Source organism: Temnothorax nylanderi, unplaced genomic scaffold, assembly GCF_030848795.1.
Source record: "Temnothorax nylanderi isolate EJ_2023f unplaced genomic scaffold, tnyl_v1.0 TNYL_tig0456_pilon, whole genome shotgun sequence".
Taxonomy (NCBI): domain Eukaryota; kingdom Metazoa; phylum Arthropoda; class Insecta; order Hymenoptera; family Formicidae; genus Temnothorax; species Temnothorax nylanderi.
This window is the reverse complement of record NW_027249518.1, coordinates 40,304-67,371: the sequence shown is the minus strand read 5'-3', so window position 1 is coordinate 67,371 and position 27,068 is coordinate 40,304. Positions and strand designations below refer to the sequence as shown.

At 31.9% G+C, this 27,068-nt stretch overlaps 1 protein-coding gene and 1 long non-coding RNA gene across 5 annotated transcripts; one reads left to right on the top strand and one right to left on the bottom strand.

Annotated features, from left to right (window-relative positions):
- Positions 1 to 1,654: 1,654 nt before the first annotated feature.
- LOC139782962 (cytochrome P450 4C1-like) lies at positions 1,655 to 26,995 on the bottom strand. 2 transcript variants are annotated; one of them, XM_071722053.1, is made up of 13 exons: positions 24,351 to 26,995; positions 23,306 to 23,530; positions 14,587 to 14,696; positions 14,250 to 14,340; positions 13,605 to 13,790; positions 13,295 to 13,388; positions 6,347 to 6,449; positions 6,067 to 6,172; positions 5,779 to 5,885; positions 5,632 to 5,700; positions 3,682 to 3,850; positions 2,103 to 2,282; positions 1,655 to 2,021 (listed from the first exon to the last, which is right to left on the bottom strand). In XM_071722053.1, exons 2-13 carry the CDS (start codon positions 23,460 to 23,462, stop codon positions 1,843 to 1,845), a joined length of 1,551 nt encoding a protein of 516 aa, XP_071578154.1. In that variant the 5' UTR covers positions 23,463 to 23,530; positions 24,351 to 26,995; the 3' UTR covers positions 1,655 to 1,842. The 2 variants fall into 2 exon arrangements, with proteins under 2 accessions (XP_071578154.1, XP_071578155.1); XM_071722054.1 differs by lacking the exon at positions 3,682 to 3,850 and having other exon boundaries at positions 1,801 to 2,021.
- LOC139782966 (uncharacterized) lies at positions 15,072 to 20,497 on the top strand. 3 transcript variants are annotated; one of them, XR_011721074.1, is made up of 7 exons: positions 15,074 to 15,628; positions 15,757 to 15,895; positions 16,000 to 16,122; positions 16,390 to 16,604; positions 16,697 to 16,900; positions 17,026 to 17,183; positions 17,274 to 20,497. It is a non-coding gene; the product is annotated as an uncharacterized lncRNA (long non-coding RNA). The 3 variants fall into 3 exon arrangements; XR_011721075.1 differs by having other exon boundaries at positions 15,072 to 15,628; positions 15,757 to 16,122; positions 17,026 to 17,187; XR_011721073.1 differs by having other exon boundaries at positions 15,757 to 16,122.
- Positions 26,996 to 27,068: the final 73 nt, after the last annotated feature.

Below are 27,068 nucleotides of genomic sequence, written 5' to 3'. Positions count from 1 at the left end.
TTCGCTTTTATGATGTTCTGTTTAATTATTTGAATGGCGTGGACAGTCTTAGATGATAACGATATCTAAAATTTATTATTAATATGCTTTTTATAAGATTTTTTAAAAATTGCTTATATAAGAAATATTAATAGTATTACCAATACAAGGGTTATCGAAATGGTTAGAACCATTGATTTAATATCAATCATGCAAATCATATGCAAGTGTTATGCGTCCGTGATTCGATTCCGTCCCGGCCTACGCCTATACCTCGTTTAAGAGGTGGATTTCCTGTTTAATGGGAAGTTAAAAATTAAAGATATGGATTAATAATCCGTTTAAAGCTGGGTATACAATTAGAGAACGAACAGCAAACGCGAACGTTCGGACATTATTTGCATTTGTGTTCCTTGGTTGTCTGTTCTTTTTTTCGGTTGCGCCAAACACCAGAATTCGACTAGAATCGGTGTTTGCTGCATTTAGCAATTTGAGATTTTTTATTATATATTTGTTGAATGATGACAACGAATGTTTGCGTTTACTGATTGTTCGGTGTTCGTTCGCTAAGTGTATACCCAGCTTAAAAGTTTGAAAAGTTATATTGTTGGCATATTGCAAGTAATAGACGGTAAGAACTTAGTAACAGACTCAGCGTCAGTTTTTATACTTTAAATTAAAAGAAAGTTGCATTGAGAGAGTGAGCGAGTAAGAGAGTTTTCGAGCGAAAGGATTAGCTCTACGAAAAAAATAAAAAAGACCTATTTGTGTAGAATTCCAAGATAAAAACTTCCATTTGAAACATTTTTTCGTAACTGTATCCGTTTTCGAGAAATTCAGTAAAAACTTTTTTGGGGGCTCCTTTAAAAAATTAAGCAACAGGGGTGGAGGGGTCGGATTTTTAGTATGGTGGTCAGAGATTTATTCGGACTAATTCTAATCAAATTACCACTATTATCAAAGAAGTTTTAACTTTTTTTTGTGTCCTTTGTGCTTGGACAATATTGGGAATTTGGCCACTTTGACTCCCCGTATCTTCAAAATTATCCTCAACTTAAAATTTGCTAAGATTAATGTCCCATCATGTAGCATTGTTTGGCATACAATTCGATTCGAATTTAGAAGGCCACAAAATTGGTTAAGGATCATTCTCTATTTCCACCATATTTGTTACATAAACTGTTCAACACTTTTTAAGAGTTTTCTCTTTATAATAAATAAATTATTGCAGTTACTAATGACCTATCCTCAAAGAAAAACCGTCTATTTATTATTTACTGCAATATCTTTTGCGTGGTACAGATTCGACGCTCATGTACTGATACTTCATTTTATTGAACTTTTATTTGTGAAACATCGCAGAGGTCAGGGTTCTATCTCTCTGCTGTTGCGACATTATTAAATACGCGTTGTATTTAATATTGTACAAAGTATGACGAAGCCACGTGATTATTTTACCGAACAAATCTAAGTGCTACAAGAGAATAGCAATGAGAAAAGAAGAGAAAGAAAAAGGAGGCCAGTGAAATGGCCAGATGTGACAGGGAACCCAAGGAGAGTATTTCATAACTTATTATTTATTATTTATAAAAATAATTGTTTGTCTGCGCTGCAATGCAGTTTTATTGTGTAATAAAATACTGCAATAAAATACTGTAATACTTTATTGACTATATGTGTAGTAAAATAATTATTTATTTAATATATTTTATACATTTATTACATTATATTTATATTTTCTGTTTGTTCCCGATAATGACACGTGTGCAAAGTGTTACTATTACAGTGCTATTGACAATTATTGTGTAAGCAAATAAAACCTTTTCTTAGCATTTTATGATCTTTATTAAGTCGATATTTGTTTCAAGGGCTCGCTTTCGTTTTATAGACAGGGATAAATTTTACACGAAGTGGCTGAGCAGGGCGAAGTACCAAATCAACCTGCATCCGAAGATTCTTTAAATAATCAATAGGCTCCAAGCAGAAATTGTGTACCAGAGGAGCTATCATGGCCTTCATTTCCAGCATAGCAAATCGTTGACCTACAATTTGGTACATATCGTAATGTGTTAATATAACATGATATTATATATACATATCAGGATATAAAAAATACAGTTTACCGATACAGTTACGTGGACCAGCACTGAATGGTAAATACGAATAAGGATGACGATGTCGGATCTTCTCAGGTAAGAATCTATCAGGATCAAATACTTCTGGATTTGACCAAAAATTAGGATCTCTGTGGACTCCGTAAATGTTAAGATGCAAGAATGTTCCAGCAGGTACCAAATATGACTCTAAAAGACATATTGTACAATAATTAAGATTTAAAAATAATAATTTAAACTGTATTAAAATTTTAAAATTGAATATATACACTGAAAAAGTGTCTAATAATAATTCTTGGTTGTAATAATCCAGGCTTGGTTAATGTTACCAAAAACCTTGGTGAAGTAGTTTCAACTAAACGTATAGGTAATTGCGACGAAATAATTTGATTACTGCACTGTTGGAAAATTTTTGTAGTTTTGTTAAAAAAAGTAAGTCCTTGTTAAAATTTGTGTGTAAAATAATCAACACATACATGTGTAGATTTAACATATGCCTGCTATGTTAATTTAACTTAACAAATTTAAAATGTAAAATTATTAAAATAATTTAAAAAATATGTTAAAGTACACAATTTGAATGTAATTATTAAATGTGTTAAAATTTACAGAAAAATAGTGTTGATTTTGCCCTATAACAGAAGTGGGAATAAAAATTTACAGAAAAAGAGTGTGATTTTATCTTACAATCTTAACTTCAACATAAAAGTTATGTTAATTGTACACATAATTGACCTCAAATTACGATCAGAATTACATTTCCTTTCTGTTGAAATATTTTAACATAGTATCGATGTTACCAATTAACACCTCCATATTATGTTAACACAAAAATTTGAGTGGACCGTTTGGGACATGTGATTTATGTTATATTTAACACAAATTTTCTAACAGTGTAATGTTAACAAATAATTCTAGCAAAACCTGATATGATTTGGTTAATATTGGCAAAGTTTGATAAATTATTACCAAGTAATGATAAATGTAACCAAATTGCTTACTAAATAATTGAGTAACTGTCAGCAAACCAAACAGATAAAATTTTTTAAGACAATTTAGTACTAATTATCAAACTGTTTGTTAATTATCACTAAACTAGAGTAATTTTTACGAAACTGTTTGATAATAAGTACTAAACGCAAAGTTTGATTTTTTTAAATGTGTACAATTATTACAAAATGTATTGTTATTATTATTATAATTGGTAATAATAATCAAATATTTAAAAAAAAAACCTGTTACTAAATGCATCTCACAAATTTACCAAGAATTTTTTTTTAGTGTATCTAAAGCAACATAGGGATAGTTGCCCTATAGTTTACAAGATAAAAAATATAATGTAATTATTATTTAAATTTTATTAAGCATTACTTGCTTAACATTATTTTCTGAAAATATTGTACGTTGTATTAGATGGAGCTTTGTATTAAAAATTTTGAAATATTATAGAAATAAACTTATCAATAATAATATACAAATTTTTACATCTTTGAAATATACAAGAATGTTGCTTTTTATGCGTATTTGATTACATGTTGCGTAATATATTTAAAAATTTATACAAAAAAAAAATTGGTTAAATGCATACGTAATTTTACGTCTTCCGCAGGAATTCGTGATATGAAAAATACGCTGGGATATAAGCGTAATGTTTCCTTTATACATCTGTCCAAATATGGTAGGTCTTGCAATAAATTCATAGTAAACTTTTGCTCATTCTCTTGCAAGGCAGTATCAACTTCGTTCCTGACACGATCCTGTATTATCATTATTGTTAATTAATGGGCGTCTCTTGTTATTGTGATGTTTGTACGTAGAAACAAATATATCGCGGGAATATTTATTTCACAAATGTTTTGATTTGTTTGAAATATGTGTAGGGGAGACCAGGGCTAGTTGTCACACTTTTCAAATACTGATTTTTAAAAGAATGTTAGCAAAATTTTATAATATCGTATACTATTTTATAATGTAGCTATATTCTTTAGATGTAAGAAAAAAAAATTAGACTTGTATATATTTATACACAAGAAAGTTATTTAATTCTAAGCAAAACCGCGCAAATGTGACAACTTACCCTATACCCAGGGTTGGTTGTCACATGACTCTGGATTGATTGTCATGTATCTTTCATGTAGAGGAAATATACAACAAATAGTTCCTGTTTTAATACTTTATTAAAGTTAGTGCCAGTTTTTGATAACTTTAACTTAATAATATATTGCAGCGTAAATTAAACGAAAAATTAATAATTTTTATCAACTTTGTAATATAATTCTCATAAACATAGAGTAAATGAAAGAATAATAATTCTCATAAACTTTGTAATACTTTCATAAATTTTGAGTAAATAAAAGAATAATAATTCTCATCAACTTTGAATCCCATCTCATTTAAGACAACTTACCCTGAACGGTCATTTTGAACAAAGATTATATTTATAAACTATGTTGCAATGACGGTTAACTAAATACAGGAAAAATTATCTAAAACTATAATATTTCTTATGACCCAAAAGAAATTACGACTAGTAATTCCAAAAACCAACGGAACAATAAAAATAGAGGCAAGAAAAATTTACTCACAACCTCCAATTTTTAAAAAATTCTTTTAAATATCACATGCGATGTTTTTGAAACGAGCTATTTCGTACACCCGACTAACACGATAGGAGCAACCTACACTATAAATAAGAATATTCCACTCGATCTATTGTGAGATATAAGCTTTGTGACAACTTACTCGTGTGACTTCTAGCCCCGGTCTCCCCTATATAAATTGCACTTAAAATGCAAATGAATATTTGAAATATGTGTGTACGCTTAACCCTAGAACACCACACTAGGTTTAGCACATCTACCTACTGGGTGTATAGCCATACGTCTATTAAACGGCAGATGAGACTGCACAGCATGGGGATTGGTAGAGAGAGAACAAAAGTTTATTTACCTTATCACTTCGATTCCCTAACTATCACCACATTGTAGAAACAGCCGGCATTTTTAAAATAAACATGGATGTTTTATATATACCCAGTGTGGTGTTTTAGGGTTAAGCGTATGCATATACGCATATGCCCGCGCGCGCCCGCGCATATTACTGTATATCTATTGATACCTACAAAAAGCAAATTGTATACATTACACATATACACACTTAAAATAACATTTAAAAAATTAGATATTGATTCATATTTAATCCTTCGTTTGTATACGTTTTTTTTTTGCATCTTCTCGGAGTGTATACGTGGGTCTATCACGTTTGACACTATCTTTCTCTACCCTAAATAATTTTAAAAAATCTGAAAAAATTTATGAAACATCTGTCTACATTGTATTTGACGATTTTATAATCATTTTAATGAACATCATTTCTTTATTATTTAATATTTTTTGGAAGGTTTGCAAGTTTTATTGTTATGAGCAGATATCATTTTGGCTCGGATGCCATATTCAGATGGAGGGTTAATAAATAACTTTTGGAATCAATTAATTTCTTTGTCTATTTGGAATAGCGATTTACATTTAACGATAGATACCTGAATGTCCTTATGCTCAGCTAATAGTGCCAAAATGAAGCACAGACCCATTGCTGTAGTATCATGACCCTATAATCGTATACATCAATGTATCATGTATCGATAAACCAAATAATGAATAAGAAAGGTTATACAAAAGAAATATACCTCAAACATAAAAGTATCAACTTCCTCCCTAATATCTGAATCAGTCATAAGGCCATCACGAGATGCTGCTATTAGTAGATCCAACATTGCAAGCCGTTTTCTTCGTACTAAATTGAAATATGTAAACATGTCTGTATCAAATTAACAGCAAAATTCTTCTGTGACATTTTTATTAACTTGACTACGTTAAGAATTTAAACTATAAGTATAATATTCATTTGTAAAATATAATTTATGATATTAAACACCAACCAGATTTAAAAAATAGCTACCGATTACATTACGTACTTCCTACCGGTTCTGCGTCATCTTTCTTTGCCGACGTGTCATTATAAAAGCTTTTCAAGTATTGACCATTAGTGCGATCATGATAAAGTTTTCTTTCAGCAATTATCTATGTAAATACAAAATTAATGATTCTTCCATAAATAAAATTAGTAGTGTGTTGTTAATATTTATAAATTATAATTTTTTTACACGACAATTATATTGTAATTTTTTAGTGTTGTAATAATTCTAAATAGGTAATGTCTAAATATATTTAATATTAAGTAGCATTTTTGCGTACTCGTTTAGTAAATCCATGTAATATCTTCAGCATCTTCTTTTGCTCTCGACCTTTAGACGTCAACGAGAATATCCAATCGATGTGCAGCCATTGCCTCATTACTCTAAATAATTAATAAATGTCAGGCATGTTATTTTAAAAAGACATTAATGCATGTAAATTTAGAAAACATTTTTTTAAGTTTTTTAAGTTTTTTATATACTTTTACAATTAGTATTTCTTTAGTAACTATATAAAAAGAAAGTAAATTTAAACACTAATAAAATTATGCTAGAAAAATATGCAAAATCTTATATAATATAAAAGTTATACCTGTTTTTAACTATTTATTCTTAAGTTTATTTCTATTTATTTTTAAATAGATAATTTAACAGATGTGTAATTTATAAATTTCTAATTAACGAAAGTGATGCTTTACATTAAGTATTGTTATTTACCTCTTTATATAATTAGACATTACAAATTTATAACAATATAATTTCGCTCGACAAAGCAACAGCTAACGATTTAGAAACGGCCAAATTCGAGCAGTAAACAGATGTTAAAGATATATTTAATCCTTTCTAAAAAAAGGCATGTTAAGTCGATAGTCGAATTTATTGTTGCCGCTTTTCCGCGATGCTGATTGGTTTTCTCGCTGAGCTTACTTCATTTGCAGCTGTCATCGTATATTTTGACAGTTGTGTGTATCAAGAAATTAATAGTGTAATAGTAATAGCATAATGTTAAAGCTAAATAGCGCGCGCGAAGCGCGCGTCTGTGGTGCTAGTTTCGATAAAAAGTATACAGTCAACGTTTCGAGCCTTACTTGGCCTTCTTCAGAACATTAAAAAATAAAAACCATAAAGAATAACGCATTACAAACTCGTCTTACTTTACAATCAACGAAAATTTGATCCAACGCTACGGTTTCCATTACTCAATCTCACCCAAGCAGATGACCAATTAGTCATAGTGAAGTCGGAAGTATATCGTCGAGTATTCGTCAAATCACAAGTCGAATCGGTCGCTACCCTCGTTGCATGACACTCGTGTGTCCATGAAACCAGTGTAATTGTCAGGTCTTTGTCGCCAGACCATCTTACAAGGGGAGGACCAGGTAGTGCCCTCACCGATTTAAATAAATTTTTAATATGTTGTAGGGTTAACCCCCCACTGATTAATGGTAAAGTGGCACGATGCAATACTCGAGCATTCGCAAGATATTTGCATCGAAATTTACTTATTTAGTCCATTCGCCAGGTCGATTGAGCATTTTTATCGAGGTTGATGGCTTAAGTTAATGTTTTTTTTTATGTTTTTTGGGTCGTAGAACAAGAATCTGTAAATAATTTTTTCGTAAGTCGATGCAATAAAAAGTTATTAACAATTTATTTGTTTAAATTGCCCTAGCGATCAAACTATACATCCTATAAAAAAATGAACTAGAGAAAATTTGTTCCTATTTTCACGATGAACAAAATGGCGTTTAAATTTTTCCAAAATCTTCATTATTGACGGAAATATGTCAATTTTTAGGTAATTACTGCCTACGCGTCGCGGAGTACCCTAGGCGTGCGCGCTCACGCTCAATTGTACCACACGAGTTTTACTCCTTTAATTTTAATTTAATTTATTTTTTTTGCTCCTTTTTTATCCTTTTTTGCTCCTAGGGTACTCCGCGACGCGTAGGCAGTAATTACCTAAAAATTGACATATTTCCGTCAATAATGAAGATTTTGGAAAAATTTAAACGCCATTTTGTTCATCGTGAAAAGAGGAACAAATTTTCTCTAGTTCATTTTTTTTATAGGATGTATAGTTTGATTGCTAGGGCAATTTAAACAAATAAATTGTTAATAACTTTGCATCGACTTACAAAAAAACTATTTACAGATTCTTGTTCTATGACCCAAAAAACATAAAAAAACATTAACTTAAGCCATCAACCACGATAAAAATGCTCAATCGACCTGGCGAATGGACTAAATAAGTAAATTTCGATGCAAATATCTTGCGAATGCTCGAGTATTGCATCGTGCCACTTTACTATTAATTAGTGGGGGGTTAACCCTACAACATATTAAAAATTTATTTAAATCGGTGAGGGCACTACCTGGTCCTCCCCTTGTTAGTGGCAACTACATCGAAAGTATAGAAATTCACGTAAGATAAAACTCTAAATTTAATTATTGAGTTTGTACTCATAAACGGACTCACATAAGCGGTCAATGCAACAAGGAAAGTGAAATCCTTCCATCGTCTCCGAAAAGCGTGTGCTCGACGCGAAAGATAACAGACGACTGAGACGATACACGCATCGCAAGGACACAGCAACCACTAGCCATTGTTATTAAAGGAACATTTATGATAACCGATACAAAATATCAAAATAGGCATCGTTCAGTAATTCCGTGTCCTTGTTTAAATATATACCATTTGGCTGCTCTTTAATATGTAACATTTCTGCAGTCAATCTCTTTTTGTAATTATGCTCAATTTCCAAGATGCGTGCATTATCCCAGTCAAACGAATAATTAAATTTGGTGGCTTGCTCTGAGACGACTGAATGTTTGGACTCATCCAATCTGATGTTATTTTTATGTTCTTTTAATCTAGTTTGTAATTGCCTCTTAGTCTGACCGACGTAAGAGGCATCACAATTCTTACAGCAGATTTTATAGACTACATCATTGTTGGAAAAATGGGCGTTTTTATCCTTCTGGACCTTAATAATGCTACTCAGTTTATTTAGAATACGGTATACGGTATCCCACCGAATTCTCTGATTTATTAACTGCTGAGGCGATGATTTCAGAAGTAGATTAATTTTCGTTGATTGTAAAGTAAGACGAGTTTATGTAATGCGTTATTCTTTATGGTTTTTATTTTTTAATGTTCTGAAGAAGGCCAAGTAAGGCTCGAAACGTTGACTGTATACTTTTTATCGAAATTAAATATCAAGAGACACGGTAGTGTCTCGTGCCAAGTACACGCGGAGCGAGACCGACCGTGACTCTTTTACGCGACGCGACGGGTTGCGAGTACCCAAGATGTTGAGATCTCGATAACGAGTGAACGGATCAAGTTCTAAGTAGGCTTGATCGATAGCTTGGGGTCGACTTTGGGGGGGTATCTCCTATAATATTTTCCGCTACGTGCCCTACGAGCGGAGATATTGTGACGCAAAGTCCAAATGTGAAAATTTTTTATTAAGATACGTCTACGTCAACGCTCTCAATTCAATATATTATAACATACATGTAACAAACAGATAACAGAGAAATGTCGCTTTCACTTTTTCGACACTGGCGGCGCAGGTATCGCCAGTTTCGATATCGCGCGCGTATTTCGATCGATCTAGTAGGTAAATTAAATTAGGTCGATAGACTTATCGGTCAGGAGAAATATTTCTATTTAGGTAAATTAGGTATATATATATAATACATATTGAGTCAATTGCTTCATGTTTATCTGGAGAGATTTCGTATCCTTACATCGTATTACCACCGCTGCCGGAAAAGAAGGAACCCTACGCTTGGCAGAAAGTGCCGCTAGGGAATTTTTAAGTCGATTCTTATGAATCAAGCTTGAATTCGATGTCTAGGTATCCTAGGTTGCCGATGACGAGGTCCAGATAGTGCGCTTCATAGTTTTCGGTGTCCAGGTGTAATAATACGTTGAATTCGATGTCTACGTGTCCCAGGTTGCCGATGACGAGGTCCACATAGTGCGCTCCGTAGTATTCGGTGTTTACGTGTATTAATACTTTGAATTTGATGTCCACGTGTCCCAGGTTGCCGATTGCGGGATCCAGATAGTGCGTTTCATAGTTTTCGGTGTCCAGGTGTAATCGTACGTTGAATTCGATGTCTAGGTGTTCCAGGTTGCCGATGACGAGGTCCACATAGTGCGCTCCGTAGTTTTCGGTGTCTACGTGTATTAATACCTTGAATTCGATGTCCACGTGTCCCAGGTTGCCGATGACGGGATCCAGATAGTGCGCTTCATAGTTTTCGGTGTCCAGGTGTAATCGTACGTTGAATTCGATGTCTAGGTGTCCCAGGTTGCCGATGACAAGGTCCACATAGTGCGCTTCGTAGTTTTCGGTGTCCAGGTGTAATAATACGTTGAATGCGATGTCTAGGTGTCCCAGGTTGCCGATGACGATGTCTAGATAGTGAGCTCCGTAGTTTTCGGTGTCTACGTGTATTAATACCTTGAATTCGATGTCTAGGTGTCCCAGGTTGCCGATGACGAGGTCCACATAGTACGCTCCGTAGTTTTCGGTGTCTACGTGTATTAATACCTTGAAATTGATGTCTAGGTGTCCCAGGTTGCTGATGACGAGGTCCAGATAGCGCGCTCCGTAATTTTCGGTGTCTAGGTGTAATAATACCTCGAATTCGATGTCTACGTGTCCCAGGTTGCCGATGATGAGGTTCACATAGTGCGCTTTGTAGTTTTTGGTGTCTAGGTGTATTAATAACTTTAAATCTAAATGTAGGACACGTAGATATCGAATTCAAGGTATTAATACACGTAGACACCGAAAACTACGGAGCGCACTATGTGGACCTCGTCATCGGCAACGTGGGACACCTAGACATCGAATTCAACGTATTATTACACCTGGACACCGAAAACTATGGAGCGCACTATCTGGAACCCGTCATCGGCAACCTGGAACACGTGGACATCGAATTCAAGGTATTAATACACCTGGACACCGAAAACTATGGAGCGCACTATGTGGACTTCGTTATCGGCAACCTGGGACACCTAGACATCAAATTCAAGCTTGATTCATAAGAATCGACTTAAAAATTCCCTAGCGGCAGAATTAAAATTATGTCATGACATAATAAAAATCCGCTGAATTAAAATTATGTCTAGACATAATAAAAATTGGACGAATAATAGTAACCTTTCGAAAGTAGAGGTTTTAAGCTTGAAATTTAAATTTTATTCATTTTTAACAAAGTTACCGCTGCTCGAGTTTTGCCTATTTTTAAAGATAAATTTAGTGTTCCTTCAATTTTTGTGAGAAATGTATAATTTACTTTTACTTAAATATTATTAATTTTTATGTATTTGTTGTTATTGCTAATTTTGTGAATAATTAAAAAATAAAAAATAAAAATGTTTTGCAGATCCTTGCTTAACACTACAAAATAGGTGATATCAGTACAAAATTACCTTTTTTAAAAAAGGTAAAAAAAAGTGCCAAGTACACGCAATGTATTTTGTAAATTCAATCGAAAAATTATCTCACAAAATTGTCTCACAAAAATTGTCTCACAAAATTATTAAATTACAAAATTGTTATTTTATTCAATCCAAGTGATATCTACCTCGAAAAAACCTAAATAACAAGTGGTATCTATTTAAAAAAAAAATACGTGAAATTATTTAATACTGCGCCAATTACAAAGAGAGAATATATATATATATATATATATATATATACCTTAACAAAATTATTTTTATATCACGAAATTGCGTTACCAAACTCAATCTAAGTGATATATACCTTAACAAAATTATATCACAAAATTGTTTTACCTAACTCAACCTAAGTGATATGTTATTTCAAAAAAATATATGAAATCTTTAAATTACGCCAACTACAAAGAGAATATATATATTGCTTTGAAAAATAATTGTAGTGCAACTACTCTTAAAAAATAAAACAAAATTGTGTTACCTAACTCAACCCAAGTGGTATGTATCTTTGTATTCCTGAGGATCTTTCTATCAACCCAAGTGGTAGTAGTTTTAATTCTCCTTGATAAAATTATAATATTACAAAGAATCATTTAATCATTTTAATCACAAAGAATTAAAGAGGTAACATTATAAAATAAAAATATTTAATTAAAATAAAATAAATAAATTTTTCTTGTAAAAAACTTGGCGCTGCTTTTTTAAGATTAATCTAGACAAACTTGCATAGGTGCATAAGCATATGCATAAAGAGATGGATTGGTCTATTTCCTTTTGCACATATATATGAACCAATCAATTTCTTACGCTTATGTTTATGCGCGATGCAAATTTGTCTGGATAGACTTTAAAAAAGCAGCGCCAAGTTTTTTACAAGAAAAATTTATTTATTTTATTTTAATTAAATATTTTTATTTTATAATGTTACCTCTTTAATTCTTTGTGATTAAAATGATTAAATGATTCTTTGTAATATTATAATTTTATCAAGGAGAATTAAAACTACTACCACTTGGGTTGATAGAAAGATCCTCAGGAATACAAAGATACATACCACTTGGGTTGAGTTAGGTAACACAATTTTGTTTTATTTTTTAAGAGTAGTTGCACTACAATTATTTTTCAAAGCAATATATATATTCTCTTTGTAGTTGGCGTAATTTAAAGATTTCATATATTTTTTTGAAATAACATATCACTTAGGTTGAGTTAGGTAAAACAATTTTGTGATATAATTTTGTTAAGGTATATATCACTTAGATTGAGTTTGGTAACGCAATTTCGTGATATAAAAATAATTTTGTTAAGGTATATATATATATATATATATATATATATATATATATATATATATTCTCTCTTTGTAATTGGCGCAGTATTAAATAATTTCACGTATTTTTTTTTTAAATAGATACCACTTGTTATTTAGGTTTTTTCGAGGTAGATATCACTTGGATTGAATAAAATAACAATTTTGTAATTTAATAATTTTGTGAGACAATTTTTGTGAGACAATTTTGTGAGATAATTTTTCGATTGAATTTACAAAATACATTGCGTGTACTTGGCACTTTTTTTTACCTTTTTTAAAAAAGGTAATTTTGTACTGTATCTTTAACATCTGTTTACTGCTCGAATTTGGCCGTTTCTAAATCGTTAGCTGTTACAAATTTATATTTTAATTAAGATAGAATATGGATATACAGTTATTTATTACATCTAATAAAACATGAATTATTATACCTGTAAATAAGAAGTTCGCCCATCCGATGAACCGCTTCTCGATACTGCTGCTGGAAATCACCAAGGCCTCGTAGAGAAGTGCCCATGGCAGTTTCTGCAAACGCATTTATAAAAATATCGTGATAATGTATTATCATATATATTTCAAAAGTATCTGTGGCTGTAAAAATTATATACGAATCAGTATTTATATGTTGTAATTTTGATACTTACAGTTTTAAAATTTTGATTTTAGTATAATTTTATTTATCAATAAGAATTTATAAAATAAAATTTACAGTTAAAATGTACAGTTATGAACACATCATACCACATATTGCATTCAGCGTATGTTCGCTAAAAAATGGTACTAAATCTTTCACAACTGTGTCTCCTGCATTTTTCAAAGATTTTGTCATGTTTTCACCTTCCTCGATCAAAATCTGAATAAACTGCTGTAATATATTAAAATGAAATGTGGGGGTTAATATCTTTCGTCGTGAATGCCACTTGGCACCTGAAACATAAATAACATATTGCATAATTGTGTGATAACAATGTGCAGTGAGACATATATTTTTTTATTTAATTTAAAATTTATCGATTTTTAATAACCATTGAATATTACAAATATATTCTTTTTGTGATATGCGTTTAAATTTTTACGACAACACATCGTGTAATAAAACGTATAAGAAAGAAATTCTTCGTAAAAATGCGCTTATTATCTTTTTTTTATAATATTTATATTTAATGTGATTATATTATTTAATAATTTATTTTTTTATATTTAATAATACAATTATTTTTTTCATGATTGATATGAGATGTTGTAAACATATATGTAAACCTAATTACTGTGTGATATAATATATGCTGTTTAAATTTAATTATACAGATTAATTTTGTTAATAAGAAGCCAAAGCAAAATTTAGTAAAACATGTACCATTATTTATATTAATATCGTGATGTTACCTCCACTAGTGAGAAGACCTGTACCGAACCAAGGTTGTAAATTATCATAAATAAGAGTCTTTTCGATATGTTTTGTGCTGCTTAATATTGTCTGAAATTACAGAAGATATTAAGTTAAACGTTATTTAATTTAGACACCATTTATGTAATCAATTAGTTGATTTCAAAAGTATTTTAAATATTAAGAGATAATCATCTTTAATTTTAAATATACAATTATTTCAGACTTTTGACAAATAAACATTTTTTTTAATAAAAAAACATAAAAAAGTAAACATCTTATCATCAATATATCAATAATAAAAAAAAGCAGAATAAAATTTTATTCATATTTCACCTCTAAATCATTTGGATGACGAATGGATATTACGGGAAAAAAGAATCCCCAAGCTTTTGCAATAGGATAAAACTCGTTAGTTAGAGTAATCACAATCTTCCATTGTTCTTCTAAAACATGTATGTATATGTTTATTATGTATACATAATTATAATAAATTTATAAATTTACGGACATATTATAAATATAGATCAAAATATGTATAATTGACTGTTTGTTATATTTAATGTTTGTATCTAGATATTTTATTCCTTTTCAAATAACTCTAATAATCAAAATACATAAATGCTACTGCTTAAAAATATAAGCTTAAATCACTTATAAGTTTAAATGATTCTTAAAAGCAATTAACATGCAATAAAATATTGATAATTATATATCTCAGAGAAATATGTTTGCAAATATTATATTTGAAAATTTGTATGTACTGGCGAATATTTATTTACCGGAATATATTGTATATAAAATCAAGAGACACGGCAGTGTCTCGCGCCAAGTATACGCGGAGCGAGACCGACCGTGACTCTTTTACGCGACGCGACGGGTTGCGAGTATACGAGATGTTGAGATCTCGATAACGAGTAAACGGATCAAGTTCTAAGTAGGCTTGATCGATAGCTTGGGGTCGAATTAGGGGGGGGTTTCTGTTATAATATTCCGCTACGTGCCCTACGAGCGGAGATATTGCGACGCAAAGTCCAAATGTTGAAAATTTTATTTTAAGATACTTTCTTCTACGTCGACCGCTCTCATCTCAATATAACATATATATATAACAGAAAAATGTCACTTTCACTTTTTCGACACTGGCGGCTAACGGCGTTAGTATCGCAGCGCAGTGCAGTGCAGTGCAGACAGTGCGTTTAGCGCGCTGTCAGTCAGTTCATCAATTATATCGCAGCGCAGTGCAGTACAGTGCAGACAGTGCGTTTAGCGCGCTGTCAGTCAGTTCATCAGTTAACCTATCTCGTCGAGAGACACGGTAGTACGCGCGGAGCGAGACCGACCGTGACTCTTTACGCGACGCGACGATTAATTCAAGGTAATTGTTTTATTATGTAATTATCTCCTATTCTATATATTACTGTTACTTATTTTACTGTTTACTACGTTTACGCGAGTGTTTACATACAGGTTAACCTATACTATATTATTATATATTGACGGCAGGGAACTGATACTGAGATCAATCAATCAAGGAGTTGACGGCAGGGAGCAGGGAGCTGATACTGAGATCAAGGAGCCTGTTCACACGAGGCGCGATTGCGGCCGCACGTTAACGTTTGCACGAGCCGCACGCTGTCGCGAGGTAAGGTGCGACAACGCGCGCATACGCGCGTACGCGAAACGGTAGTAACACCGTAATCGTGCCGGCGATATACTGAATTTGAATTGCTTCGTGCTTATCTGGAGATTTCGTATCCCTACATCGTGTTACCACCGCTGCCGGAAAAGAAGGTTCTCTACGCTTGGCAGAAAGTGACGACTGACACGTTCGATCCCGACTTCGTTGATCGCAGAAGAGCTGGACTCGAGGTACGTTTCCGATTTGCAATTATAACATTATCGTGCGATGAATGTTGTACTAACCTCAAAGTCGGAGCATCCTTGCTCACCGCTACGGGATCGACGTAAAGTTTTAGCGGATTTTAATCTTCCGAATTAGCGTCGGAACAATATTAGTCTTCCATTATCTATTGCCTCACAACTTTTCGATTTTAATATTCTGTAGCTGTATAGTTATTTGTACACAATCGTGATATTAATATACATCAGATTGTTCATGTTTTTGTGCTGTTACAGTTCTATGATTTAGAGGAACTGTTTCGTAACGGTGGCCCCGTGCCAGATACAAATTACATATTCCTGGGAGATTTTGTCGATCGGGGCTAGCTTAGAAACGTTTACTCGTCTGCTCACACTTAAAGCTAAATGGTCCGACAGGATCCGACAGGATAACGTTACTACGCGGTAATCACGAAACTAGACAAATCACGCACGTTTATTTGGATTTTACGGTAAGTGCGCAACGATACTTTCTTTTCTGGGCTTTTTTTATTTGTGTATAATAAAGCTTTGATTTCATTGGTTTCTTCATTTTCTGTTCTAGATGAATGCCAAAACAAGTACGGCAATGCTAATGCGTGGAAGTACTGTTGTAGGGTATAACTCCACTTTTGATTACGCTCGAATAAAATTCTGTTTTAGTTAATTGATGAACAGGTTCTTTGTGTACACGGTGGATTGTCTCCAGCTATTAGAACACTAGATCAAATTAGAACGATTGAAAGAAATCAAGAGATTCCACACAAAGGTATTAATTGTATAAAGTGATATGTCATTGCAAAAGTTACATAATAATTAAAAGTTACATGACTGGATATTTACTGTTATTGTACAATAATAATAAAATATCGTTGCTTAATTGCCATATTACAGGTGCTTTCTGTGATTTGGTCTGGTCCGATCCAGAAGATGTAGAAACATGGACAGTAAGTCCGCGTGGTGCAGGCTGGCTGTTTGGCAGCAAAGTGACTTACATGTTCATGGAAGTGAATGATCTTAAACTCATCTGTAGGGCGCACCAATTAGTTCAGGTAGGTATGTCTTTGCTCAAATATTTCTGTCGCAGATTTTTTTAAATATCTCAGAAGTATGTATTGATGACGCATATTTTTATCATGCAGGTTATAGGTACATGTTTAATGACAAACTCGTCACAGTGTGGTCGGTCCCAAATTATTGTTATTGATGTGGTAACATAGCTAGTATCATGCAGTTCACGACAGTGGATCAGAGATCACCAGTGCTGTTCCAGGCAGTGCCTGATTCCGAGAGAGTAATCCCACCTCTAATGCCCACTCCGTACTTTTTGTGATCTATCTTAAGTGGCTCATCTGTACGAATGCGGAAGAGAAATGTCTGTGTCTAGACTCTACGGAATCACATGATTTGATTGGCCGGATCCAGGCTGGTACCATGACGGACCCACACATTCATGAGAATATATCATTGATTATATACATATTACTTTAGAAAATTTTGATTCCCTTAAAAGAAATTATTTGATGCGTTCTACGATCAAAGTACGATACTTAGAGAGGACTGAATTGTCGTGTGATTGATCTTATTCAGGGAATGTTCTTTACATTTTTTAAGAACTTTATCAGGTTTTACATGTTGTAAAGTTAATTACATGTTGTAAAGCTAACTTTTATATATCTACATAGTATCTGCCATTGCATCAGCCTGATTTTTGTAGCTCGAGAAAAAAAAAGAAAACGATATTTTGCATCAGAGCAAATGTGAACATCCTGTGGTATAGACGCTTTTGCTGTCTACTATGTACATTCTGTAGAGCATTCATATCTCAGAGCAGCATTCTGGACTTTAATGTTCAAAAGACTAAGAGCTTTTAAATAATTTATGAGCGCGAATAACGCAAATAGTCCAGTGCTGTGTGTGAATATAAAAAGAAAAGAAAAGAAAAGAAATATCACGTTTAAACATTCCGGCAAAAAGTACACTCTCTGAGTACAGTAAATGCTTCTCTGACATTACAATCGTTGTGCGTAGAATTCAGATTTATTAAAGCGTGAGCATATATAGTACTGTTAAGGTCTTCCTGAACATATAAATGATCTGTTGCTGGTTTAGGTACTGTGTGTGCTGCGTACCGTTCTTTTTTCTTCTAAATGCGCAATCGGTGTTCTTAGCAAGAATCGTAAATTCGGCTCTTTTTCGCCGAAGTACAAATAGCGTGTAGCAGTAGCCAAAGTTTTCCTGCTTAGGTAAGGAAATCCGATAGCGGGATCGTTATAGCATCTGTAGAGAGTTGTCTTATTATTTTTATGCACATGGCATTTTTTTACGCTTAATTTTAAGAAATTCCGAGCTCAAATATTGTCTTTAAACTACCTTGACACACATTAATGTTCTTTTCAAGAAAGATATCCACCGTTCGTTCGTCACACACACTTCTCTCTTCTATATATATATATATATATACATATATGCCAAATCGCTGACGTATTGAATAATCGTAATTAGCTAATTGTCATAAGTTCATTAATGTAGGGAGCAACTTGAAAAGAAAAAAAACCGAGACCCTTAGCAATGTGCCTCTAAATTAATAAGCGTTTGTGTAATATAATGATACGATATTGATATGACATAATTAATGGAAATGCACCGGCCATTGCGTATCATAAGCCTGAATTCTGACCATCGATTTTTGCTAGCTCACGATAATTCCTAAGCGATCACAGACCCGACAAATATGGCATTGACATTGTGGCACAGGCTGTCAAGTTGAGACTACTCTATTTTGAATTTTGTGATATAGACCGAAGGAGGCGTGTGCAATGGTCATGTCGATATTTATAACGACTCTCCTTGTCGCACCATTCGAAGAGGTGTTTTGCGAAGACCCGTTATTCCAAGAAATGTAATAAACTTTTGAACAGTGCCTTCAGAACTATAACACGACGGTCTACTAGAAGTATAAATGCTTTCTTATTCTATTTCATAAGCCTTCCGCTATTGTTTTGGAACGAGCCTTTGCTTTTTCGCGAAACTTTTCTACGATATTTACGTTTTACGATTTTACTACCTTTTAGGTCTACTCTTACAATTTTACATCACGCGCGCGCGGTATATTCTCTATTTGTACTACATATTATAACGTACAATTACAATTGCGCGATACTTTACGCGAGTAATGTATTACATAAGGTAGAGAGGAGCGCATCTAGAACGAATTGGGACACGGAGCTTGCGTTACAAACTCGACTCGCTACATTTGCAGCCTCCGAGTCGTGAAACGGTTTTGCAACGACGGGAACGCCCTACGTGCGGTACGGACCCTGGTGGAAATCTTCTCATGGGTAGGCAAAAAGGGTAGGCAAAATTATAATTCTTTATATTTTAATTAGTAACTTCACTATCAATTTATTTTGTAATTACGCATTATAAAGATATTAATTACAAAACAGACACATTAAAATAAACTACAGCGATAAACAATATTACACATTGATCTTTCATTACCCTGGTGGAAATCTTCTCATAAGTAGGCAAAAAAGGGAAGATACTCATGGGGAGAATTGGGACTTTTTTGCCTACCCATGAGAAGATTTCCACCAGGGGATATCATTAGAAATCCTTAAAAAAAAAGAAAAGAAGTATTAGCCTCTGTATCTATTGGGGTGTTCGCGGCGTTTCGTTTACCGGAATGCCTCTGTCTGTGATCGCTTTAATCTTATCGAAGTGTCCAAGCGCTTGCGGCGACTCGATATTAATAATCGGTAAGCTCGCGAGAGAGAGAACAAATAAAGACAATTTGCAAGATAAAAATAAAATAACGAAGACTAATTTAGCTTAATGTGCTCCGTGCGGGAGCTTGAACACTGCGCATAATCCTTAAAGATCTCACAGGTAGACACCATTTTAAAACGATCATCATGTACCTTGAAAGTATAGACTTTGTTATGTTAATGTAATGAAGAACGTCTGTAATAAAAATGCGCAAAAAATCGCACTTGATCGCATTGTCAATAATAGAGAAGAACACGATCGCATAGTGCAGACCAAACGCTTTGGACCAAACGCTATGGTACATGAGCATATTTACAGTTCGAAGACCAAGAGGCAGAGCCGCGGGGATACGACGACAAGAAGAAAGATGTCGTCAGCTAACTACCATTGGGGTAGACGAGGCAGAAGACCGAGACAGTAACATAATTATTTTTAAGCCGTATTTTTAAGCAGTAATATAACCCGTCAGTATTATATATTCGTACCTCTGACCATACACATATGAACACACACATACAAAGTGAATATGTGAATATGCTACGTTTCTTATACATACATGAAAACATAATTGCTAAATAAACATTTAATAAAACTATTATATTGTTATTTACTTCATACTTACCAAATCAAGTTTTATTTAATATGTATAATCTATTGTAACTGTAAATAAATTTATTATTTACTGTATAATTAAATGCTGGTACATTCAAGAAATTTGTAATTCTGACCTGGATTTATATCCTGTCTAAACTACACATGTATGTTTAAATTGATGTTTTACCTAGTTATTGCACCAATAATGTTTAAATAAATCGTAGCTTTAGTTTTTAACGCAGGAAAAGAAAATTTAACGTTTAAGCGCTAACCAATGTTGATGCATTTTTCTGAAGAAATACTTACATATTGATTTTGTTGCATATTCGAAATCTAAAATCCGAGCATGCTAGAAGCACTTTCATTATCTTCAATGTGTCAGGTATTTTAAAAGAACACTAAATTTATCTTTAAAAATAGGCAAAATTCAAGCAGCTGTAACTTTGTTAAAAACGAATAAAATTTAAATTTAAAAAAAGGATTTTAAAGCTTGAAATCTCTACTTTTGAAAGTTTTTATCGTGGATTGAATAAGAAATGAGCATTTTGACTTTGATTGCTCATAACTTCCTTAAAAATCATCGTATTGCAATTCAAAAAACAGATTCTTAAAGCTGAAACTTTGCTTTATTGAACGGTATAATTGCCAAATTTTTTAAAATAACAAATAGACATGATACAAATGGATGAAAATAATGTAAATTATTTTTAAATGCAGAGTACTTAAAAGTACAAAAAAACATAAAGAATAAATTTGTTTTATTTGTATCATGTCTACATGTTATTTAAAAAAATCTATTTTCTTAGAAATAATAGTCTGCAACACCTTTAGCTTTACAATCTGTACATACTGTTTGTAAGATATATTCTTTATAAGACTAGTTAGAAGAGGATGCGTAACACTACAAAATGCATGATATCAGTACAAAATTACCTTTTTCAAAAAAGGTAAAAAAAGGGCGCCAAGTACACGCGTGGTTGTTACCTCGGAAAAAAACCAAGTGGTAGTATCATTAATTTTATCTCACAAAATTGTCTCACAAAAATTGTCTCACAAAATTGTCTGACAAAAATTGTCTCACAAAATTATTAAATTACAAAATTGTTACTTTATTCAATCCAAGTGATATCTATCTTAACAAAATTATTAAAAACAGAAGTCGTTTTTGTTCGACCCAACTGGCCTAATAATTATTGTAATATATTTAAACTCACAACGTTTCGAAAAATTATCTCACAAAATTGTCTCACAAAAATTGTCTCACAAAATTATTAAATTACAAAATTGTTACTTTATTCAATCCAAGTGATATCTATCTCGAAAAAACCTAAATAACAAGTAGTATCTATTTAAAAAAAAATATGTGAAATCTTTTAATACTGCGCCAATTACAAAGAGAGAATATATATATATATATACCTTATGACAAAATTATTATTATATCACGAAATTGCGTTACCAAACTCAATCCAAGTGATATATATATTTCAAAAAAATATATAAAATCTTTAAATTACGCCAACTACAAAGAGAATGTATATATTGCTTTGAAAAATAATTGTAGTGCAACTACTCTTAAAAAATAAAACAAAATTGTGTTACCTAACTCAACCCAAGTGGTATGTATCTTTGTATTCCTGAGGATCTTTCTATCAACCCAAGTGGTAGTAGTTTTAATTCTCCTTGATAAAATTATAATATTACAAAGAATCATTTAATCATTTTAATCACAAAGAATTAAAGAGGTAACATTATAAAATAAAAATATTTAATTAAAATAAAATAAAAAAATTTTTCTTGTAAAAAACTTGGCGCTGCTTTTTTAAAGTCTATCCAGACAAATTTGCATCGCGCATAAACATAAGCGTAAGAAATTGATTGGTTCAGATATATGTGCAAAAGGAAATAGACCAATCTATCTCTTTATGCATATGCTTATGCACCTATGCAAGTTTGTCTGGTTTAACCTTAAAAAAGCAGCGCCAAGTTTTTTACAAGAAAAATTTTTTATTTTATTTTAATTAAATATTTTTATTTTATAATGTTACCTCTTTAATTCTTTGTGATTAAAATGATTAAATGATTCTTTGTAATATTATAATTTTATCAAGGAGAATTAAAACTACTACCACTTGGGTTGATAGAAAGATCCTCAGGAATACAAAGATACATACCACTTGGGTTGAGTTAGGTAACACAATTTTGTTTTATTTTTTAAGAGTAGTTGCACTACAATTATTTTTCAAAGCAATATATACATTCTCTTTGTAGTTGGCGTAATTTAAAGATTTTATATATTTTTTTGAAATATATATATCACTTGGATTGAGTTTGGTAACGCAATTTCGTGATATAATAATAATTTTGTCATAAGGTATATATATATATATATATATATATATATATATATATATATTCTCTCTTTGTAATTGGCGCAGTATTAAAAGATTTCACATATTTTTTTTTAAATAGATACTACTTGTTATTTAGGTTTTTTCGAGATAGATATCACTTGGAATGAATAAAGTAACAATTTTGTAATTTAATAATTTTGTGAGACAATTTTTGTGAGACAATTTTGTGAGATAATTTTTCGAAACGTTGTGAGTTTAAATATATTACAATAATTATTAGGCCAGTTGGGTCGAACAAAAACGACTTCTGTTTTTAATAATTTTGTTAAGATAGATATCACTTGGATTGAATAAAGTAACAATTTTGTAATTTAATAATTTTGTGAGACAATTTTTGTCAGACAATTTTGTGAGACAATTTTTGTGAGACAATTTTGTGAGATATTATAACTTACCTCGTGAACCAAGATATTGAAATGCATTTCCAACAATCGGATAACCTGATGGTCCTGGTATAAGATTGATAAGTCGCCCCTTTTTTCCATGATAATGCACATAATAATTAAATATCAGAAGAATAAGGATAAGTAATAGCAATATAATAGTGATCATTATTGGCCGACGAAATAATTAGCCAGTTTGAGCAAATTGCGATTCCTTCTGATGTCTTCTTCTAATATCTAAAAACTCAATTGATTAGACATCAACACATAAAAAGGAGGGCATGGAGCTACAACAGCGTGTTCTCGTGCCGTGACTTTTAATTAAAATAGTATTTTAACAAATGTTTTGGTCTATTATCAGACCATCTTTAATGTGATAAGTTAAGATAACACAAAGACTGGTAAATAAAAAGATTAAGATTTTAAATCACAATAAACGCATTAATCGCATTAGTTCTTATCGCTGTATAAAATTCGAATCAAACGCATATCTTATTTCTTCAATGTATAAAAGTCGAGGAGTAAACTGAAATGAATTACGGATTTACAAATAATAACATGTCACCGGAATAAACGTGTAAGGAACATGTTTTCTGAATATGTGCATAAGTGATGAGATGATTATGATGTTTTATGTAGAATTTCATGTTGTAAAATTTTCACTAATGTTGTCAGTTCATTGTGACATGTTGTCATTTGTGAATCCGTTATTTATTTCAATTTGTTTCTCGACTTTTATATATTTAAAAAAATAGAATATATGTTTGATGAGAATATTATATTGCGATAAGAACTAATGCGATTAATGCAATGTATTGCGGTTTCGATTTCTATCTTTTTGTTTACTAGTCGAGTTATCGACTTTATGTATTATCTTAACTGATTACGAATATACCCTGTTGTCGCACTACGCTTTTTTTTATGAGTTGATATCTTTTTTTAGTTCTTAAATTACACAAATCACTAAATATATATATTATTTGCAGTCTTTATATCTTAAATACGTTTGGTTAGTAAATAGTACGTTAAAATACTTTATTGATACTTTATCACTAACTTTTAAATGTATATAATGTATTATTTATTTTATTTAAAAATGCGCATGTAGATAACAAACATGTAAAAGTAAAAATTTATTTAATTTCTAAATATTTTAGAGATATTACATTATTACAAATGTTTTCGTTATTATGAAGTGTCACAATAAACCGAAGTTCTTATATGAAATGCTTGCGAGTGACTGATCAGTTCTGGTACTGCACAGAAAAAAAAGTGTCAAATCAACACTGATATACTTGTATATACGCAAGAATATATAATCTTGAAATGAGATTATACTGCATTAAACAAAGAAAATTTGCTTGAATAAAGTTATTTATATATTATTATTAAACGAAGTTTTATATAGTTCAGTCAAGAAAAGAAAAGTTGAAATTCTTATAAAAAGCTTATAGTAATCTTGCGTATATACGAAACAATCTACATCTTCTTATTAGAATTTCAACTTTTTATTTCAATATTTTTTTTTTTTGGTTGAACTATATAATGACTTCATTCAAACAAATTTCTATTCCTTTAACGCAATACAATCTCATTTCAAAATTTTCATATTGTTGGAACTTGAAACTAAATATATTTTCAAATTAAGAATATTTTTTTTTTCTGTGTGATCTATTAACTATTCGTTCGCTTTTATGATGTTCTGTTTGATTATTTAAATAGCGCGAACAGTCTTAGATAATAACGATATCTAAAATTTATTATTAATAAGCTTTCTATAAGATTTTTTAAAAAATTGCTTATATAAGCAATATAAATAGTATTACCAATACGAGGATTATCGAAATGGTCATAACCATTGATTTAATATCAATTATGCAAATCATATGCAACCAGTGTTATGCGTCCGTGATTTGATTCCGGCCCGGCCTACGCCTATACCTCGTTTAAGAGGTGGATTCCCTATTCAATGGGAAGTTAAAGATTAAAGATACATATGGATTAATAATCCGTTTATATAAAGCTGGGTATACAATTAGAAAACGAACAGCAAACGCGAACATTCGGACATTATTTGCATTTGTGTTCCTTGGTTGTCTGTTCTTTTTTTCGGTTGCGCCAAACACCAGAATTCGACTAGAATCGGGGTTTGCTGCATTTAGCAATGTGAGATTTTTTATTATATTTGTTGAATAATGACAACAAACGTTTGCGTTCACTGTTTGTTCGGTGTTCGTTCGTTAAGTGTATACCCAGCTTAAGAGTTTGAAAAGTTATATTGTTGGCATATTGCAAGTGATAGACGATAAGAGTTTAGTAAGATAGCCTCAGTGTCAGTTGTTATACTTTTAATTAAAAAAAAAAAATGCATCGAGATAATGAGCGAGTGAAAGAGTGAGCGAGCGAGCGGGAGAATAAAAGGGCGAGCGAGATAGCGCTCATCGGCGTATTGCTTTTCCCGCGCGTCCGGCGGTCAACGACGTTATTGCATTTCGCGGCAATATGATAGTTCGTTTTAGTGGGATGTACATACAAGTGTTTTGTAAATCTTGTAAATGTGAACGATTATCTTTTTGTGTTTTGCGATTCGTGAATTGAGTGTACACATTGTAACAAAAAATATAAGAGCGAAAATGAGATTAATATAGTAAAAGTTAATATATAAAGTAGATTATACTCGGTAAACATCAATTAATAGTGACATTAAAAAAAGAATATAATTTGTTGGTATATAGAAAATTATCGTTGCAGTTAGTAACTTGTAAATATAAGATAACATGATGAATAAATAACCTTATGCGACAAAAAACAATAACTTATGTGTAATAAAATACAAATTTGATTTACAGTATCACTTTGTTAATCATGAAAATTTGAAAATGTAAACGTCTAAAGTTGTTTATACATTGCTGGACATTATTTTATGTAAAATCTGCATTTATATTTGATAATACACTCCGTCAAAGTCTTAATTACTCCATAGATATTTTGTATATTCCCGATTTAATATAATATTTACGTACACACATAATACATATTTTATAGTGTGTATATTCAATCATCATCACCAGCCTTTGCCTCGTCCACTGCTGGACAAGGCTTCGTTCACTGCTGGACAGTGGCCTCTCTTTTAACAATTGCATTGTTTTTAGAGGTTTTTAGCCATTTTCCTATCACGTTGGCCAATGCGGGTTGATAGGGGTAAGATTGAGGTGGTATCTCATAGCGATCATCGGCCATAAGTGGACCCACTGCTTAACGTCTCTTCCGAAAGACGAAGCCCAGTTATCCATCTAGGGTTACCTCTCTGTCCGCTAGATGAAGGGAGCGGCGTTTTTACTGGAACAATTTCTTAACGGGATTTGAACCTGGTTCCCCGGATTACGAATCTGGCGCTCTACCCACTAGACCGGCCGCTCCGTATTTATATTATGTATATTCAATACATAAAACATAATACACAAATAGTCCTTCCTATAAAGATTCTTTTTTAATATGTTATTCTTTTACGCTCTACAAGTTAGAATATATTTTGTATAATTGCGAGCATTTTAAGGATTAAAATAAATGTAATATGTTATTGATTATGTATAACATGTAGAATATTTTTTATTTTTGCTATATCCTTTCTAACGGAAGGATCCCGTTTGTCTGTAAAAAGATTATTATCAACATAAGCATTATTTGCGCATAGGCATATATTGTACATGCAGTCATATTGCACAGATACAAGTTACATTGACCATATTATACACAAATACACTGCAAACACACG

Coding starts and splice junctions, on each gene's coding strand:
- LOC139782962 (XM_071722053.1), bottom strand. CDS start 23,462: ATGATCACTATTATATTGCTATTACTTATCCTTATTCTTCTGATATTT. Junction 5,701..5,778: donor TTGATACTTTTATGTTTGAG/GTATATTTCTTT, acceptor ATACGATTATAG/GGTCATGATACTACAGCAAT. Junction 2,283..3,681: donor TGCGGAAGACGTAAAATTAC/GTATGCATTTAA, acceptor TATGTCTTTTAG/AGTCATATTTGGTACCTGCT.